The sequence below is a fragment of the Hemitrygon akajei genome, chromosome 27 (genome assembly GCF_048418815.1).
Source record: "Hemitrygon akajei chromosome 27, sHemAka1.3, whole genome shotgun sequence".
Lineage (NCBI taxonomy): Eukaryota > Metazoa > Chordata > Chondrichthyes > Myliobatiformes > Dasyatidae > Hemitrygon > Hemitrygon akajei.
The window spans coordinates 20,008,643-20,028,417 of NC_133150.1; the positions used below are offsets into that span (position 1 = coordinate 20,008,643).

At 40.8% G+C, this 19,775-nt stretch overlaps 1 protein-coding gene across 6 annotated transcripts in view; it reads right to left on the minus strand.

Moving 5' to 3' along the window:
- LOC140717162 (high mobility group protein HMG-I/HMG-Y-like) overlaps positions 1–19,775 on the minus strand; it is a 72,933-nt gene that overhangs the window by 29,892 nt on the left and 23,266 nt on the right. For 5 of the 6 annotated variants that reach the window (XM_073030451.1, XM_073030450.1, XM_073030449.1 and 2 more), the window contains exons 4-5: positions 15,308–15,361; positions 6,536–6,586 (exon numbers count right to left, since the gene is read on the minus strand). In XM_073030451.1, coding sequence (XP_072886552.1) covers positions 6,536–6,586; positions 15,308–15,361 — 105 coding nt within the window. The remainder of the gene's footprint in view (positions 1–6,535; positions 6,587–15,307; positions 15,362–19,775) is intronic. The other variant, XM_073030447.1, reaches the window with a different exon arrangement.

The following is a 19,775-nucleotide window of genomic DNA, read 5'->3' on the forward strand; positions in this document are numbered from 1 at the left end:
CAGTAAACACACCTCCGCAATATTGTAATGAACAGCATCAAAAACCACACAAGACTAATACAAACAATTACTAAAAATTATTAGGTAGAGGAAATGAATTCTGCCCTTCATAAGAGCAAACGTGTGCATACATGTTGGACTTTAAAATTTGATTGTTATGGAAGCTCATTCATCTGCAGAGAAATGTCCATAGAATGTGTTTATAACTTGCATAGTCCTTAACGGAAATGTTGGCTATTCAGGTATCAGGTCTCCATGACTTATAGCCCTACCCTTTTACTCCCTTCCTTACTGTGTTAGATCCCTTCATGAAAAGTGGTAAGTCTATCTGCAGAATCTTTTACACAGGCCACTCCAATAAGACCATATGACACAACAGCAGAATTCGGCCATTCAGTCCATCGAGTCTGTTTTGCCATTTCATCATAGCTGATTAGATTTCACTCTCGGGCCCGTTTTCCTGCCTTCTCTCCACAAGCTTTGACATAATTACTAATCATAAACCTATCAACTTCTGCCTTAAATATACCCAAAGACTTGGTCCTCACAGCCTTCTTCAGCAATGAATTTAACAGATCTACCACCCATTGGCTAAAGAAATTCCCCTTTACCTCTGTTCTAAAGGGATGTCCTTACATTCTGAGTCTGAGGCCTCTGATCCCAGAATCTCCCAATACTGGAAACACTCCCTCCACATCCACTCTATCTAGGCCTTTCAATATTCGTTAGGTTTCAATGAGATCCCCCTTCAATCTTCTAAAGTTCAGCAAGCCTGAGAAGTTTGTATATTGTATACATTTCTACTGAACCTATTGAAGCCATCAAGCCATCACTCCTCATATATTAACCCTTCGTTCCCAGGATCAGGTGGCATAACCTTGTAAACTTCATCTGGACCCTCTCCTATACCAGCACATCACTTCTTAGATATGAAGCCCAAAACTACTTACAATACCCCATATGTGGTCTGACCAATGCCTTATGTAGTCCTTGCTTTTATAATCTGGTCCTCTGGAAATGAAGGCTAAATTAAATTTGCCTTCCTTACACTGACTTAACCTGCAAGTTACCCTCCTAGGGAACTCTGTACTTGGTCTCCCATTCACTTTGCACTTACAAATTTTGAATTTGCTCCCCACTTAGAACATCGAAGGTTATGTCTTTATTCCTTCTGTCAAAGTGCATAACCATACACTTCCTTACACTGTATTCCATCTGCCACTTATTTGCCCATTGTCCCAATCTGTTGAAATCCTTCTATAGACTCTGTACTCCTCTATTTATCTTTGTAACATCCACAAACATAGGCCACGTAGCGATCAATTTTGTCATCCAGATCATTAACATACAACATGCAAAATATTGAACACCGACCACTAGTCACTGGCAGCCAAACAGAAAAGGTTCCCTTTATTCCCAATCTTTGCATTCCGCCAATCAGCCAGTAAGGGAGGAAGTGATGCAGAAGGTGCACTATTGACATTGTGAGCAAGGAGAATTTATGCCTCCTTTGCAGACTCCAAATCATGACACTTGGTTGTATCAATGTTCATCCAGTAGAGGACTATTTCTGTCCTCCCTCAGGATTCCACAGGCATTAACCATATTGTTTCTTGCATTGTTAATCACAAGCCTTAATGTGGAAACCCTTGTGATTGATAAAGGTATTTTGGGGTACTACAGTGCACACCAAAACAATAAATGAGCATTGCCTACCATCTGAACTTGCACGAAAGCCTCCTTCCCATCCTGTCTCATTTCTTCTGAAGGAATATATGGGGAATAGCAAACTACGAGAACTGGCAGACACAAGCGACAGATACTCAGAATGATTCAATGACCCTGACCCAGACCCAGAAATGGGCACAAGCTGAGTTACAGTCACAGAGTTTGCAGTCAGCGTGACAACCACCTTTATTTTATCGTCTCAAGACAATGAGTCTCAAAAAGAGAAGGTAAAAACAATGGTCCCTATAGACTCTGACAGAAGAAATTATAATACTCTTTGCTCTGGTCCTTGTATCATCCTGTCTTCTACATCCAAGTCTTCTAGCCAACAGAATTCAGAAGATGCATTTGAGGGAGGAGATTGCTTTCAAACAATGCTGCTTCCAGTCAAGGGCAGGTCTCCACCCAACCCCCACCCCCAAGTTCACTGAGATCTGTGTGGGCAGGAGGCATGAGGGTTGGCGACCTTCTAGGTACACGAGTCCACACCGCTGGAGTTCAGCTCCCACCATCAGCGCGTCCTGGAGTGGATACCAAAGGTCAACGTTCACAGGTCGACCTGAAGCCCCGGAGCCGAGATACAGGACTGTTCTGTGAGTCCGTGAATTTGGAGGCCTTATGTCTGCGAGTCCAATGGAGGCTACAGGTCTGAAGTCAAACTGTCCTGAGGTTGGAAGACTGTCCGTTAATGAGTGGATGGGTGGACAGCGGAAGGAGAGGGGCATGTTTTGCTGTTTTCCTGTTAAACATCATGGGCATGCTACGTTGGCATCAGTGACACTTGCGAACTGCTCCTAGTATATCTTAAGCTTGTGTTGGTTCTTAACGCAAAGAACACGTTTCACTGTATGTTTTGATATACATGTGATGAATAAATTAATCTGAAATCTGCTGTAAGACAATGAACATCCTGATTCTTCCTCCAGGGCTCATACACTGTCATTGGAATTTATCCATCAATACTAGGAAAAAAAGCATTGCACAATTAACATCATTGTTATGTCCAATACCATAAATGTAACACTAGGCAAGTATGATTCATGGCAGGAAATGCCCAGTCAAATATCCAGAATGACACAAAACAGAAGGGAAATGGTAGATATTTCATTCAGAGAAAAACAATTTTTATTTCTATCAGAGTATTAGGTCATTGAACTACAAGGCTAATGTGTCTTATATCTTAACCCTCAGCTCCTCTATTTCTTACATCCATTCTGTCATTTGTTAACTTCTTAACTGGCCCGTGGGGATTTCAACATCAACAGCATTGACTCCCCCCCCCCCCCCCCCCCAGAGGCAATAGAAGAAATTGTGGGAGATGGAACTACAGGTAACAATAAACTTAATTCCATAGAGAAAACACTGGAACACAGGATATCAAACATATTCATGATAAGTTGTCCTATTGCCTCTAAGGCAACCAAATCAAGCTCTTCCATTTTCATAGCACTTACTTATTTATTGAGATACAGTGCAGAATAGGCCCTTCTGGCTCTTCAAAGCTGCACCACCCAGCAACCCTCAATTTAACTCTAGCCTAGTCACAGGACAATTTACAATGACCAATTCACTTTCCAAACAGTACATCTTTGAACCGTGGGAGGAAACCGGAGCACCTGAAGAAACCAGGTGCTACACCAAGCCTACTAGTTAGATGCTGGAAGAGATCCTCAAAGCCTCAGAGTTTGAGCGACCTTCCACAAAATGAGATAATGGCCAAATCTGAGTCTTTCCAAGAGATGCCAGGTGAGTTGTAGCCATTCAATATATACCTGACTGAAACTGCTGGCTCTGACTTCAAAGGTCTAGAGGCTCGTTGATCTGCAAGAGGATTACATGTGGAATGGAGGATTGAGGGAATAATAAACCATTACAAATAACATCCGTCTTTGGGGAAAGATATATATTGTTGCATGGCAGAACAGGATATGATGCAAAAATGAGGGGCTTAATAACAGATGCTGAGACATCCAACATTCAGAAACAAGGCCGAATTAGGCACAGAAAATTTTTCATTAATTTCAATGGTAGTTCCCACGCTTAACTGAAAAGTTAAGCATAGGTAGTACTAAACAGTTTTTAAATGCTTGAGTTTATTTAAATAGATTGGGTTTCTAAATGCTTTTGCTTATAAACAATAATTTTAAAATATCTTTAAAACAACATGAACAGTTGTTATATTTAAAGCATTATACAATTTCAATAAATGGGTAATCAGGGAAGTAAGTAGATTAGCTAAATATCAAAGTTTCGTGACACGTCATTGCTGAAGCTTTGCACCATAGATCACAGGATTCACCATCCTACTCTATGTATGGTTTATTCTCAACTGTAAAGATTTTTGTTTTGAGCCTACATAAGCCATTAAAAAATTCAGCCACTTCAACAATTACCTCATGCAATATACAAGTCAGAGGTTACTGCTCCACCCACCAGAATGAGTGGCAGATCTTCTGATTACAAATTTGATCTGCACCAAAGTGTTTAGTTAGCAGCCGAACACAGAAGTAGGCTATGAAACATTTATTTTAAAATATTTGGGGGTGTTAATTTTCCATGATGCATTACCATCCATTCAGTAATTAAACATGCATTTACATTTCTCTCATTATATCATCGAAGCATTTATCCTCATCCAACTTATATCGGCATAAGTGGTGGGTGGTTAAAGTGTGAAGGTATAGCTATAACATTACACCTGGTAAAGCAGCCACTGCTTAAAACAAGGAAGAAAGTGCTGATAATCAGTTGCAAGTTTAACAACTGATCAGAGATCAGTAATGTCATCGATTCAGTTCTTCATGAGGGAGAGGTGTCTTCCACCACCCACTCATCCCCAAAAGCAACTTACCAATAAAATCAGTTTCACTTCCATTATCATTTCTAACTTCAAGCTTTCAGCACTACAAAAAGTTTAATTCACAGAGGAAATACAAGGTTAGAACTTCAAAGTTTTTCTATAGGTCTTGGTGGAGGAGACAGAAAGATGACCTCATCATCTTCCCACTAATTCAAGATATGTGATGAAGAACCAAAATACTTTGTCAAATTATAAAGCCCAACATCAACGTTACCTGCAACACTCAATACAGCAGCACCACCATCGTTTATCCACCAACAGCCTCCATTAATCAGCATTTAAGCTAACATCAATTTTCTTTTCCTTTTCAGGGTTCTTTTGTTACAGGTTGACTCGGTTCTTTGCGGGAATGGGACCCACTCTCAGGGCCTCACAACTGGCCGCTTTTCAATATGCTAAGGACACGGCCTAGAAGACCAGTGCGCCTTCAAGGTGCTGGATTTTCGTGGCTCTGGGGGCAGGCAGACTTGAGGTCGGTGCCACCGCAGAAAACCAGTGTGTCGTGGGAGACAGAAGACTGTAAGCAGTGAGCTCGCTGCTGGCTGTGTGACCAGAGACCCAAGACCTTTGGCACAGAGATTGGAAAAAGCAACACAACAGACATTTAACACCACAAATCGTCGAGTTGTTTTGTATGTCTCCCCTCTCGCTGTGAAACGAGGACACCTCTTTTTCCCTTATTAGGGAGAACCCATGGTATGTCGAATTACTGGGTGAACAAGTAGTCTTTAGGGTACAGAAAGTCTGTGACTTTATTGATGCTTTGCTGCAGCTTGAGTGTTTGGTAGGGGGTGCCGATGCTTTTTTGTTAGTGGGGGGGGTCATCACTTTGCTTCTATTTATGCATGGGAGGGGGAGCTGGGGGTGGGCTTCAGACTTCTAACATTTAACTGTCATTCATTCTTTGGGGCACTCCTCTGTTTTCATGTATGTTTGCAAAGAAAAAGAATTTCAGGATGTATATTCTATACATTTCTCTAACGTCAAATTGAACCAACTGAAATAGCTTTACCCCCAACCTCAAATATAATGCTAAGAAAAGCCACCCACAAATTACTTTGCACAGAATGACAGCATTATTAAAAAAGGTATGTCAACCATACTGCATAAAACCCAATGAACACACTTGAGAACAAAGTGCAGTGCTACAGTTGGTAAGATAAGCAGTTAACTTAGATGGAAGCTATCCGCTCATTATGGAGGACGTTATACTCGCCAACACTGGAGCAGCCATGGCCAATTGTGAAGCTGAAGCCGCAGAAAGGTGAAATTGTCATTGATAAATCTTCTTCCATGCCACTTAACTCTGATTTCTCTTCTAAATTACAAGTTGCAGATAATGCAAATATGTGGCTCTTTCTATCTTACCCTTCAACACCTCCAGTCTATTTTTATTTATCTTTGTATATGCATACTTATGCCATTTTGGAACAGAAACGACATTCATTATACCCAAACTGTGCCCATGATGGAACCAAATGTTCCATCCAATGATTTCTTAGCAAAAAAAGTAATCAGCAAGTTCAGAAAGTAAAGGAACTTTTAAGATGATGAAAATTCAAGTTAATTAGTAGGCAAGATAAAAACAGGATGAGCCAGAAGTACTAAGCAACTATTCATTGCCAGCCAGTGGTAGAACTTCGCTCTGTTAAATCAAGCAAAGCATTCTCACATCTGCATTTACTTTTTCCTTAAGTGGCAGATATGTGATAAGCAGAGAACATGATATGTAAATAAATAACTTCATTCATAAACAATCAGCTCTGGTGTGACAGGTGACTGTAGTGAGAGTTGTTCTACATGCAATATTAAGTTTTTGGAGTTACAGCACAAATTTACATGTTTTAAAAAAACTACAGTACCCAAGTGAGTTAAAACATTTTTTTAAAAAACAGACAAAAAGATGCTGTTAGCGTAGGAGTGCTCCTGCATTTTAAAAATCCTTACCCTTTTGCTTGGTCTACCTCTGGGCTTTTTTGTTCCTGTAGGTTCAGCTTTCTGGAATTCCATGGAAAATAGAGTTAACATGCAATCATTTTTCATAGATTCACTACAAAGACAGCGTAAAATTATATGGCAGCTTTAATGTAGCGATCCCAGTAATAAACCTGGTCGTTGAAAGATAACTCCGCCACGGATGGTCGCAAAACCAGCTGCCAAAAGAGGATGATTGGCACAGGGCGAGCAAGCCTATCCAGTACAAGCACAGGGCTACGCAGAAACACCAACAAAACCTCCAAACACCCCACCCCCCGGGAGAGGAAGGATCTGTCAGTGGCCTTTGCCCTAGCAGGGGTGATGGGCTAGAGAAGAAGTTGCTGTTAAATGGCTGTGTCTTCAGGAGATGTTGAAAATGTGGGAAAGATGTGCTGGTGGTTTAGGAAATCGGTGCTGATGCAAATACATAATAGGAAGGCACTGGTACCAAGCAGCAGTAAATGGAGAGGAGAATTGAGCAAGTAAGTTTGAAAGTAATACAGTGCCATGATATAGAATGTAGTAAGGTAGTAAAGAGGCTTCTAAACAAAGATTTTAATTAGAACATTTATGACGGGAGAAAATAGAGACTGTTAAATGTAAAGATGAAAATTAGTTTCCTCTGGAGGAAGGCTGGAGTGCAGGAGAATGAAGGGAGATCTTAATAGAGGTAGAGAAAATTATGAGGCCAGTAGACAGGGTGAACACTTGCATGTTTCTCCCCCATCAAGTTGGTTGAGACTTAAACTAGAAGTCATAGGTTTAGGGCGAAAGGTTAAATACTTAAGGCGAATCTGAGGGGGGAGCTTGTTCACACAGAGGGTGGTGGGAAGAATAAGCTGCCAGTGGAAATGGCAGATGGTACAGAGTTCCACCGTAACATTTAAGAGAAGATTGCATAGGTACATGGATGAGAGTTATGGAAGGCTATGTCCAAGTGAGGGAGATGGGACTAGGCACAGACAGGCTGGCAGAGACTATAAGGGCCAAACGGCCCGATTCTGAGCTGAAAATGAAAGTTAACTTTGAAAATAAAATTATATTGGACATCAACAATAAAAAAGAATCACTGAATTCTACAGTAAGGAGTCACCATTGGGCCTATATTCATTATTTGATAAAGTCTTCCAAATTTTCCTATGACTCAGTTCAAACCTTTCAACCATTGAACATACTGCATGTGGGTTCAGTTTAAATTTCAATGAAAATTACAATAATCCTGCTTCAAACCAATTATAAAATGCAAACATTGTTTGATCTTCAAATGGTCAAGAGTTCCTTTAATTCTGAATGTGTGTGGTACAGAAACCCACACTGAAAACCACAAGCAGAAAAATCAATGCACAGGGCAACTTTCTGTGGGTTATCATTTTGGGTCACTGACAGGATTAAGATAACAAACTAGTCATTAAACAATACATCCTGCACAAAAACAAAATTATCAGACATCTTGACCACAATGCCTATCATGCAATCATTGTGGGTCTCTAAACAGTTAATTGCTAATGATTTAATAGAGTTCTTGGCCTTTGAAGTTAAAAGTTGGATGAGTTATTAGCCATTATCTTACTTAATTATAATCATTACATGGATTATTTAAAATCCAACAAGCAGAATCAATGCTCACCCACAGTTTCAGAAGGCATTTATTTAACATTCTGATGTTGCCAAGTGTCCAACATTTCAAAAAAAGGTTGCTCACCCCTCAAATTGATCTCAGATAATAATATGTCTACAATTTCCCTTCAGAAATTGCCAATTTCATTATAGTAGATAAGCCTTCATATTCTGCAAGTTTCCTTACCAATGTCACTGGTGCTAAAGCTCTTACATTTCATACTAGGTCAAAAAGTTTTGATAATTTACATTATCATTCATTTCAATGATGATCTGCTCCTTTTATGGAAGTTGTCCCAGGTGGACTGACATTAACAGTGCTGAAGGGGCAAACAGTAAGACAGTTAGAAATGATCTAGTATGATGTGCTGGTTGCAATTTCTTCCGGATCCAAGGGATTTATGAACGAACTAGGCAGGCTAAGGGGAAAACAAATCAGAAAATGAACACTATAGATCCTGAAACAATGAAAGTGCAGCTACTTTATTTCTTGAATCAATCACTGTATAAGCTTTCATTTTCTTACACACTCCAAGTGGGATTCAGAGTCGCCTGGCTCAGGCCAGCAGTCAAACTAGAATCAAGTTTAATATCACTGGCATATGTTGTAAATTTGTTAACTTAGTGGCAGCAGTGCAGTGCAATACATAATAACGAAGAGAACCAAAAGTGAATTACAGTAACCATTACATATTAAAAGTTAAATTAAATCAGTAGTGCAAACAATAGAAATAAAACGTAGTGAGATAGTGATCATGTGTTCAGTGTCCATTCAGAAATCAGATGGCAGAGGGGAAGAAGCAGTTCCTCAATCATTCAGTGTGTTGCTTCAGGCTCCTGTACCTCCTGATGGTAACAATGAGAGGAAGACATGTCCTAGGTGATGCGCATATGGACCCCACTTTTTTGAGGCACCGCTCCTTGAAGATGCCCTGGATACTATGGAGGCTGGTGCCCATGATGGAGCTGATTAATTTTACAACTCTCTGCAGCTTACTTCGATCCAGTGCAATAGCCCCCTACACTCCCATACCAGATGGTGACGCAGCCAGTTAGAATGCTCCCCACAGTACATCAGTAGAAATTTGCGAATGCTTTTGGTGACATACCAAATCTCCTCAGACTCCAAATGAAATATAGTTGTTCCCTTGCCTTCTTTATGGCTGCATTGATATGTTGGGTCAAGGTTAGGTCCGCAGAGATATTGACATCCAGGAACTTAAAACTGCTCACTCTCTCCACTTCTGATCTCTCTATAAGGATTGGTTTGTGTTCCCTCATCTTATCCTTCCTGAATTCCACAATCTGTTCTTTGGTCTTACTGACACTGAGTGCAAGGTTTTTGCTGTGACACCACACAACTAGCTGGTATATCCCGCTCCTGTATGCCCTCGTCATCATCTGAAATTCTGCCAACTATCGTTGCATCGTTAGCAAATTTATAGATGGTATGGTATTTGAACTATGTCTAACCATGCATTCATGGGTGTAGAGAGAGTAGAGCAGTGGGCTAAGCACACATCCCTGAGGTATGCCAGTGTTGACTGTCAGTGAGATGGAGATGTTATTTCAAATCCGTACAGATGGTGCTCTTCAAGTTAAGAAGTTGCAGAGAGTTCACTGCTGTGTCACTAGCTCAAAGGATCTGTCCTGGACCCATCATATAAATGTAATTGCAAAGAAAGCACAACAATGCCTCTACTTCCTTAAGAGTACATGGAGATTTGGGATGTCACCAGAAATCTTGATAAACTTCTATATACGTATAGTGGAACATGTATTCACTGGCTGCATTACGGCCTGGTATGGGAACACCAATGGTTTTGAGCAGAAAATCATACAAAAGGTAGTGAATTCGGCTCTTCCGATGATCCTGTTTACAGTTACTTTTCTATAGATTTGCTGGGTAAGCCGGCAGGAAAAATAATCTCAGGGTTGTACGTAGTGACATGAATGTACTCTGATAATAAATTTTCCTTTGAACTCTATCATTTGTCCTGTCATTTGACCTCCCAAAGTGCAACACCTCGCACTTGACAGTTCTCTGCTGATATCTGTAAGTGATCTATATTCCACTTACATTGTCCTTTATGCTGTCCACAATTCCATTCTTGGTAGCTGGACACATCACTGGACACAGAACTCTATTCCTTTCCAGAATAATATCCTTCCATCATCTCTGAACAAGCTAGCTTGAAATCCAAGCTTGCAGTTCATCCTGGATCATTTCCCCTGGGTTGAAATGTATATATTTCTTATTGTAACCTATAGCACATTTTCTTATATTTATCGCACTGCACTGCAGCTGCAAAACAACCAATTTCATAACATATGTCAGTGATTCTGCCTCTAGAAGGTCCTGATGAAGTGTCTTGGCCTGAAACACCGACTTCCATAGATGCTGCATGACCTGCTGAGTTCCTCCAGCATTTTGTATGTGTTACTCTGGATTTCCAGCATCTGCAAAATCTCTTGTGTTTTCAATATAATCTGTTGTCTGTGTGATGTGTTTAACAAAAGGACTAATAAGCTTATTGATGCAAGGACTTGGACAGATTGGGAGTATGGGCAAAGAAGTGGCAGATGGAATATAGTGTAGGAAAGTAATGGTCATGCACATACACCAGGAGCACTGGACGCAGTATACCACACTAGCCGACTCACAGGTGAAGTGTCACCTCACCTGGAAGGACTGTCTGGGGCCCTGAATGGTGGCGAGGGAGGAAGTGTAAGGGCAGGTGTAGCATTTGTTCCACTTACAAGGATAAGTGCCAGGAGCGAGATCGGTGGGAAAGGATGGGGGGGACAAATGGACAAGGGAGTCTCGTAGGGAGCAATCCCTGCGGAAAGCAGAAAGGGGGGGGAGGGAAAGATGTGCTTGGTAGTGTGATCCCATTGGAGGTGAGGGAAGTTACGGAGAATTATACGTTGGACCCGGAGGCTGGTGGGGTGGTAGGTGAGGACAAAGGGAACCCTATCCCGAGTGGGGTGGTGGGCGGATGGGGTGAGGGCAGATGTGCGTGAAATGGGAGAGATGCGTTTGAGAGCAGAGTTGATGGTGAAGGAAGGGAAGCCTCTTTGTTTAAAAAAGGAAGACATCTCCTTCGTCCTGGAACGAAAAGCCTCATCCTGAGAGCAGATGCGGCAGAGATGGAAGAATTGTGAGAAGGGGATGGCATTTTTGCAAGAGACCGGGTAGGAAGAGGAATAGTCCAGGTCAGTGAGAGTCAGTAGGCTTATAGTAGATATCAGTAGATAAGTTGTCTGCAGAAATGGAGACAGAAAGATCAAGAAAGGGGAGGGAGGTGTCAGAAGTGGACCAGTTAAATTTGATGACAGGGTGAAAGTTGGAAGCAAAGTTAATGAAGTCAATGAGCTCAGCATGCGTGCAGGAGGCAGCGCCAATGCAGTCGTCGGTGTAGCGAAGGAAAAGAGGGGCAACAAAGCCAACAAAAAGGCAGGCATAGCTGGGACCCATGCGGGTGCCCATAACTACACCTTTGGTTTGGAGGAAGTGGGAGGAGCCAAAAGAGAAATTATTGAAAGTAAGAACTAATTCTGCTAGACGGAGGAGAGTGGTGGTAGAGGGGCACAGGTTAGGTCTGGAATCCAAAAAGAAGCGGAGAGCTTTGAGACCTTCCTGGTGGGGGATGGAGGTATATAGGGACTGGACATCCATGGTGAAAATAAGATGGTGGGAGCCAGGGAACTTAAAATAATTGAAAAAATTCAAAGCATGAGAAGTGTCACGAACATAGGTGGGAAGGGATTGAACGAGGGGGGATAAAACAGTGTCAAGGTATGCAGAAATGAGTTCGGTGGGGCAGGAGCAAGCTGAGACAATGGGTCTACCTGGACAGGCAGGTTTGTGGATCTTGGGTAGGAGGTAGAAACGGGAAGTGCGGGGTGTGGGAACTATGAGGTTGGTGGCAGTGGATGGGCAATCCCCAGAGCTGATAAGGTTGGTGATGGTGTGGGAGACAGTGGCCTGGTGCTCCTTAGTGGGGACATGATCGAGGGGTAATAAGAGGTATCAGCGAGTTGTTGCTGTGCCTCGGCAAGGTAGAGGTCAGTACGCCAGACCACAACAGCGCCCCCCCGCCCCCCTATCAGCAGGTTTTATAGTGAGGTTGGGATTGGTGCGGAGGGAGTGGAGAGCAGAGCGTTCAGAAGGAGTATCACTATTTTCCAAGCAGGAAGAACATTCAAAAATCAGAGATGCAAAGGGACTTGGGACTTGTGCAGGATTCCGTAAAGCTTAACTTGAAGGTTGAGTCAGTGGTGAGAAAGGCAAATGCAATGATAGCATTCATTTTGAGAGGACCAGGCTATAAAAGGAAGGATGTAATGCTGAGGCTTTAGAAGGCATTGGTCAGCCCACACTTGCAGTATAATGAGCAGATTTGAGCCCCTTATCTAAGAAACAATGTGCTGGCATTGCAGAGTGTCTGAATGAGGTTCACAAGAAAGATTCCAGGAATAAAAGGATTAATGTATGAGGACTGTTTAATGGCTCTGTGCCTGTACTTGCTGGAATTTAGAAGAATGAGGGGGATCTCATTGAAACATACCAATTATTGAAAGGTCTAGATAGAATGGATGCAGAGAGGACATTTCCTATCGTGGGTGAAAGCCTGCGCAGAGGGCACAGCCTCAGAATACAGGGACGTCCATTTAGAACAGAGATGAGAAGGAATTTCTTTAACCATTGCCACAGACAGCCATGGAGGCCAAGTCATTCAGTATTTTTAAACAGAGGTGGATAGGTTCTTGGTTGATCAGGGTGTCAATGGTTATGGGGACAAGGCAGCAGTACACAGGGATAATAGAGCAGACTTGATGGCCGAGTAACCTAATTCTGCTCCTGAAATCAATCTTTGGAAACATTAAGTTAGTGGGGAAAGAAATATACTGAAGAACTAGAATACTGGATTAACAATCATCCACAGAGCAGACTGGTTAAAAAGTTTCCTGAAATCTGCAAGTGAACATTATAATCTACAAAAAAATATGAAGAACTACAACAATGAAAGAAAATGTATGAAAAAAACTATTTCCTTGTCTAAGTACAGCAAACACCTCAACATTTTAGAAATGAACGTTATTAATTCCTTTGTTTTCCTAAGCAGTATGATTTTATATATATATATAAAACAAAAACAGCTGTTGTAATCAGTATCTCAGCAAGCTGTCAGATGGTAAGATTCAAATCCCACAATAGAAATTCAAGCACCAAGTCGAGATTTTAACTTTTGGAGATACGGCTTTTCAGGTGAGATGTGAAACCAGTATTATACCATCTGTTCCCACTTGGATGCAAGACATCTACTGGAGTTATCTTAAGAGTCCTGCCCAACATAATCACCCCTGAACCAATACTACTAAAAAAACAAATGACCTGATCAACATCATGTTTCTGTTTCCAGGAGATTGCTATCTGGACATTTTAAAAATGCAAACCTCTATTTCAATATATTTAAACTCTTCAAAGTCTGCATATTGATGAAAACAATTCAAATACAAAGTCACAAAAACACAATGTAGGCACAGTCTATAAAGAGGCAACCAAAGCACTTTTTATCTGTCTAGTATTGCAGATAAATTTCCTCATGAAGACAACTGGAAAATCTATCACAAATATGCTTGTCCAATGATCCTATCCTAGGTATGAAAATAAGTTTGTTGCAGGGATTTGCGCAGTGGCTCAGCAAATTCCCCTAATAAACTATTAAAACTATTAAAGTTTTTAATTTACATACTAAGTCAAATAAGCCCATTTCCAGCCAGATTGCAGCAGCTTTGAAACAACTGGCTTCAGAGTCTCAGGGACAAGTTGAATTACTACTCTTAGTCATTATCCAGTAACCGTTGCTGGATGAGCATATAGACACAAGGTGGTCCCAACCCTCAACCTCCACTACAAAGAACATTTTAAAACTTTGGAAAATGAAAACTCGTGCTAAAGGTTCCTTTTTATTTCAACTAAACAGTCAACACTACACAAAAGGAGAGAAATTTGATAAAACACTGGGATAACAAGATCCAATTGTTCACACCGTGTAATCATTTCAGCTTCACACAGTTTTAGACTTACTAAAAGCCATTCATTTAATTTTGTAATCTGGCCCTGTAACATCTTAATGGCAATTTACACATATTTTTTAAATGATTAACAGAAGCAAGATTTTTTTTAAAATGGGAAGGAAGAAAGGAAATTTAAGCATTTTCTTAAACAAATTCGAAAAAATATCAAGACACGAGGTCATTTACGAAAAGTAACACAAAATAAAAAATGAGAATAAGGCACTGTTAATTTGTGTTAGACTTTATAATTATTATTACAATAGTAAAAACATCCTGTAATGTTACAGAACTTCAGTACTTTTAATATTAATGCAATTTCTAGTATCAGAATACTTGTAGAATTGGAATTGCTTTATATGCATAGGCAATTTAGGAGTATAAATAAATGTTTTAACACAACTTGATGGCTTGTTCCATTCCCCAAATGTAAATATAGATCTCAGAATGTCCAATGAATTGCAAGACAGGCCAATTAGTTTTTCAGTATCACATCTGAAAATTATCTCACCAAAATAATATACGAGACATTAAAGAAAAAAATTCACTAAATTTGAGTTAACTGCATTCACTGTTTGCCAAATAAAATTTGAGAGTGCCACTGTCATACAAATTTATTATTTATTTTGTGATACAGAGCAGAGTAGGCCCTTCTGGTCCTTTAACCACACTGTCACAGCAATCCCCATCAAACTTGATTATTCGTAACATAACCATGGGTCAATTTATAGTGGTCAATTAACCTACTAACCCGGTACATCTGAGGACTGTAGAGGAAGCCGGAGCCTCTGGGGAATACCCGTGCAAACTCCTTACAGACCAGCACTGGCATTGAACTCTGAACTCCAGACTCCCCCGAGCTGTAATAACACCACTGCGGTATCATGTTAGTGAAAAACCAATAATGTAAAATGTTGTGAAATATTTGATGTGACTGTACATTTGTTCTAGTAGAAACTGTTGCCAATTCCCCTAACTCACAGATTCTAATATATAGACATGGTCTAATCAGGTTTAGATGCAGTATCAGAAATGTTTGCTTACCAGTTTTTTAGGTCTACCTCTGGGCTTTGTTCCTTCTTCATCACCACCAGATTTCTGGAAAAGAATTAAATGCAAAAATCAAACATGCACCAATAAATTAATCGTCTTTTTAAAGTGCATTCTACATTCATTCAAGTAAAAATTGGGAGTCATGATAAGACTAAATGACTAGCAGCCTTGCGGACAATGGAAAACTCTACCAAAGACCCAGAACACGCTGGTAAATGGCACCAGCTCCACATCAAACAGGTATTTGCAAGTTAAAGCACACTGGCGTATTCTTGTCAACAAATCTACCACCTCTCTCCATCGCAAGACACTGCAGCATGAGAGCACAGACTTGCCGAATTTACACTGCTCCCAAATTCTGCACCAGGATAAAAGTGTCTCCACAATCCATTCATTTAAATGGAAAGTTTATATCTGAAAGAAAAATTGAAAAGGGAAGAATAAAATGAATCTTTCATTATTTACAAGGGCTGATTGCTAAGTTTGTGGCCTAAGGTAGAAGGAGTCAATTTTAGAAAAGCTAGCACATTTATTTCTCAACATAGTCCCCTCCTACAGTTACACACTTAGTCCAGCAGTCGTGGAGCATACAGATCTTGGACCTCCAGAAAATGTCCACAGCAGGGGTGATAGATAAGTTTGTGGCCCAAGGTAAAAGATGAGTTACACGGCTCTCGTTACATGCACATGCAATTCAACTCTTTGAGTGATTACGCAGAAAGTTTGAAGTTAGTAACTCATCGGGGTGATTGATAAGTTTGTGGCCCAGGGTAGAAGGAGATGAGTTATTAACTCCAAACTTCTTGCATAATCAGAGAGTCTGCATCATCAAGTCAGAGGGGAATGCATAGCTGATGTTTTGAACCAAGCCCCTCATCAGGTCTCAATTTTGAAAGTACTCTGAAGCAATGGTAAACCCAGGCGTATAATCTCATTTGAATAAATCTGCCAAATGCTCAGCGGAACCAGAAGAGCATTAGATGCTTCAAGGTCAGTGAACCTCTTCCCATTAGATGTACTCTGTGTTCTGTATGGAGCATAGATGTCCACCCTGTGAACACGTGGGTTTACTGGGGGTACTTCAGCTTTCCCTCGTATTTCAAAAGACGTCCAAGTTGGTAGGTTAACTGACAACTGTAAATTGCCCTTAGAGGGGAGTGAGTGGTAGAATCTATAGGGAATTGATGGAAATGTGGGGGGAAATTAAAATGGGATGAGTATTGGATGAAGATCAGTGTAAACTGTCCCTTTAATTCATCAACATGTACTTGAATATGGTGAGTTAAAGAATCAGAATCAGGTTTATTATCACCAGCATGTGACATGAAATTTGTTAACTTAGCAGCATTTCAATGCAATACATAATATAGAAAAACAAAAATAATAATAAATAAATCACTTATATGCATATTGAATAAATTAAAAATCATGCAAAAAAGAGAATATATAAATTTTAAAAGTGAGGTAACGTCCAAGGGTTCAACATCCATTTAGGAGTCGGATAGCAGAGGGGAAGAAGCTGTTCCTGAATCGCTGAGTGTGTGCCTTCAAGCTTCTGCACCTCCTACCTGATGATAACAGTGAGAAAAGGGCATGCCCTGGGTGCTGGAGGTCCTTATTAATGGACGCTGCCTTTCTGAGACACTGCTCCTTGAAGATATCCTGGATACTTTGTAGGCTAGTACCCAAGATGGAGCCAACTAAATTTACAATCCTCTGCAGCTTCTTTCAGTCCTGTGCAGTAGCCCCGCCCCATCACCCCACCCCCCCCAACCAAATACCAGACAGTGATGCAGCCTGTCAGAATGCTCTCCACGGTATATCTATAGAAGTTTTTCCAAGTCAAGTCAAGTCACTTTTTATTTTCATTTCGACCATAACTGCTGGTACAGCACACAGTAAAAACAAGACAACGTTTTTCAGGACCATGGTGCTACATGAAACAATACAAAAACTACACTGAACTACGTAAAAACAACACAAAAAACTACACTAGACTACAGACCTACCCAGGACTGCATAAAGTGTACAAAACAGTGCAGCCATTACAATAAATAATAAACAAGACAATAGACACAGTAGAGGGTAGTAGATTGGTGTCAGTCCAGGCTCTGGGTATTGAGGAGTCTGATAGCCTGGGGGAAGAAACTGTTACATAGTCTGGTTGCGAGAGCCCGAATACTTCGGTGCCTTTTCCCAGACTGCAGGAGGGAGAAGAGATTGTATGAGGGGTGTGTGGGGTCCTTCATAATGCTGCTTGCTTTGCGGATGCAGTGACATACCAAATCTCTTCAAACTCTTAATGAAGTATAGCCACTGTCTTACCTTCTTTATAACTGCATTGATATGTTGGGATCAGGTTAGATCCTCAGAGGTCTTGACACACAGGAACCTGAAACTGTTAACTCTCTCCATTTCTGATTCCTCTATAAGGATTGGTATGTCTTACCCTTCCTGAAGTCCACAATCAGCTCTCTTGTCTTACTGACAGTGAGTGCCAGGTTATTGCTGTGACACCACTCCACTAGTTGTCATAGCTCACTCCTGTACACCTTCTCATCACACCATCTGTGATTCTACCAACAATGGTTGTATCATCAACAAATTTATAGATGGTATTGGAGCTATGCCTAGCCACACAGTCATGTGTATATAGAGAGTAGAGCAGTGGACCAAGCACACACCCCTGAGATGCACCAGTGTTGATCGTCAGCGAGGAGGATATGATATCACTAATCCGCAGAGATTGTGGTCTTCCAGTTAGGAAGTCGAAGATCCAATTGCAGAGGGAGGTACAGAGGCTCAGGTTCTGCAACTTGTGGGAATGACGGTATTAAATGCTGAGCTATAGTCGATGAACACTTGACATAGGTGTTTGTGTTGTCCAGGTGATCTAAAGCTGTGTGAAGTGCCATTGAGATTGCATCTGCCGTTGACCTATTGTGACGACAGGCAAATTGCAATGGGTCCAGGTTCTTGCTCAGGCAGGAGTTCAGTCTAGTCATGACCAACCTCTCAAAGCTTTCATCACTGTCAATGTGAGTGCTATTGGGCAATAGTCATAAAGGCAGCCCACATTATTCTTCTTCGGCACTGGTTGCCTTTTTGAAACAAGTGGGAACTTCCACTAAGGTCCAATAAGGCACTTCCACTTCTACTAAGGCACATCCCCACTAAACCTAGGCACACCCTAGTTAACCCTGGCTACACCCCCACAAACCCGATGACCTGTGTCCGGGGGGGCAAGATCCAAGAAAGGCAAATGACAGACTGACTCAGGAACAGTGTCTTCCCCTCTGCCATCAGATTTCTAAATGGACAGTGAACTCATGAACACTACTTCATTCAACACACACAAAATGCTGGTGGAACGCAGCAGGCCAGGCAGCATCTATAGGGAGAAGGGTTTCAGCCCGAAATATCGACAGTGCTTCTCCCTATAGATGCTGCCTGGCCTGCTGCGTTCCACCAGCATTTTGAGTGTGTTGCTTGAATTTCCAATATCTGCAGATTTCCTCGTGTTTGCTTTTTAAAATCACTACTTCACTTTTTTTTTTAATTTCTATTTTTGCACTACTTTAATATATATTGATATACATTCACACACACACATATTGTAATTCACAGATTTTTTTCTATTATACTTATTGCATTGTACTGTTGCTACAAAGACAACAAATTCCACGATATATGCCGGTGATATTAAACTGGATTCTGATTCTGATCAGAAGGACTGAAGCATTTCAAGGCAGTCATTCACCATTACTGTCTCATGGCAATTAGGGATGGGCAAAAATGCTGGGTTTACTAGTGATACTCCGATCCTAAAAATGAATTTTAAATATGCAGCAATTTTATTTTCTGTGAAGCGAAATAATTTTTCCTGAGGAGTTAGAGATTATAAAGAGGAATTTTTAAAATGCCTCATCGTTCCATCATATTTTAAAGCTGTGCAAATATAATAGAAAGGACATTATTCAAATAAAAAGAACAGTCTTCCTCATCATGGAGTTTGTAACTGGCAACTTTACTCTTCAAGATCTTTCAAATGCTTGGAATAAGATAAATTCAAATTCAACTCTGTTCTCAGCCTGACATTAGTCACCAAGGTCACAGATTCCACTGTGGCTTGTGGTTTATGCACAAGCAAACAAAGTAAGAGATGGTGGATCAGGAAGAGCAGTTTTACCAACTGGCTTAATGTAGGAACGAACAAAGAAGTTAATCACTCTTGCTGGTCAGAGATTTGGAATGCTAATCTTTGCCAGATATCAAACTGGAGGTGTCAGGCAAACAGCCATGAAATTCCAAAGGTATGCATCAGTTGGCCCTCTCTATAACAAAACAAAAACAAACCAAATATTATTTTAAAAAATGGTTCCAGCAGAAATGGTTCATTTACTATTTACAAATGTGTTTTCACAAAACAAACTATGATCTCAAAATTGGTCCATGCGTT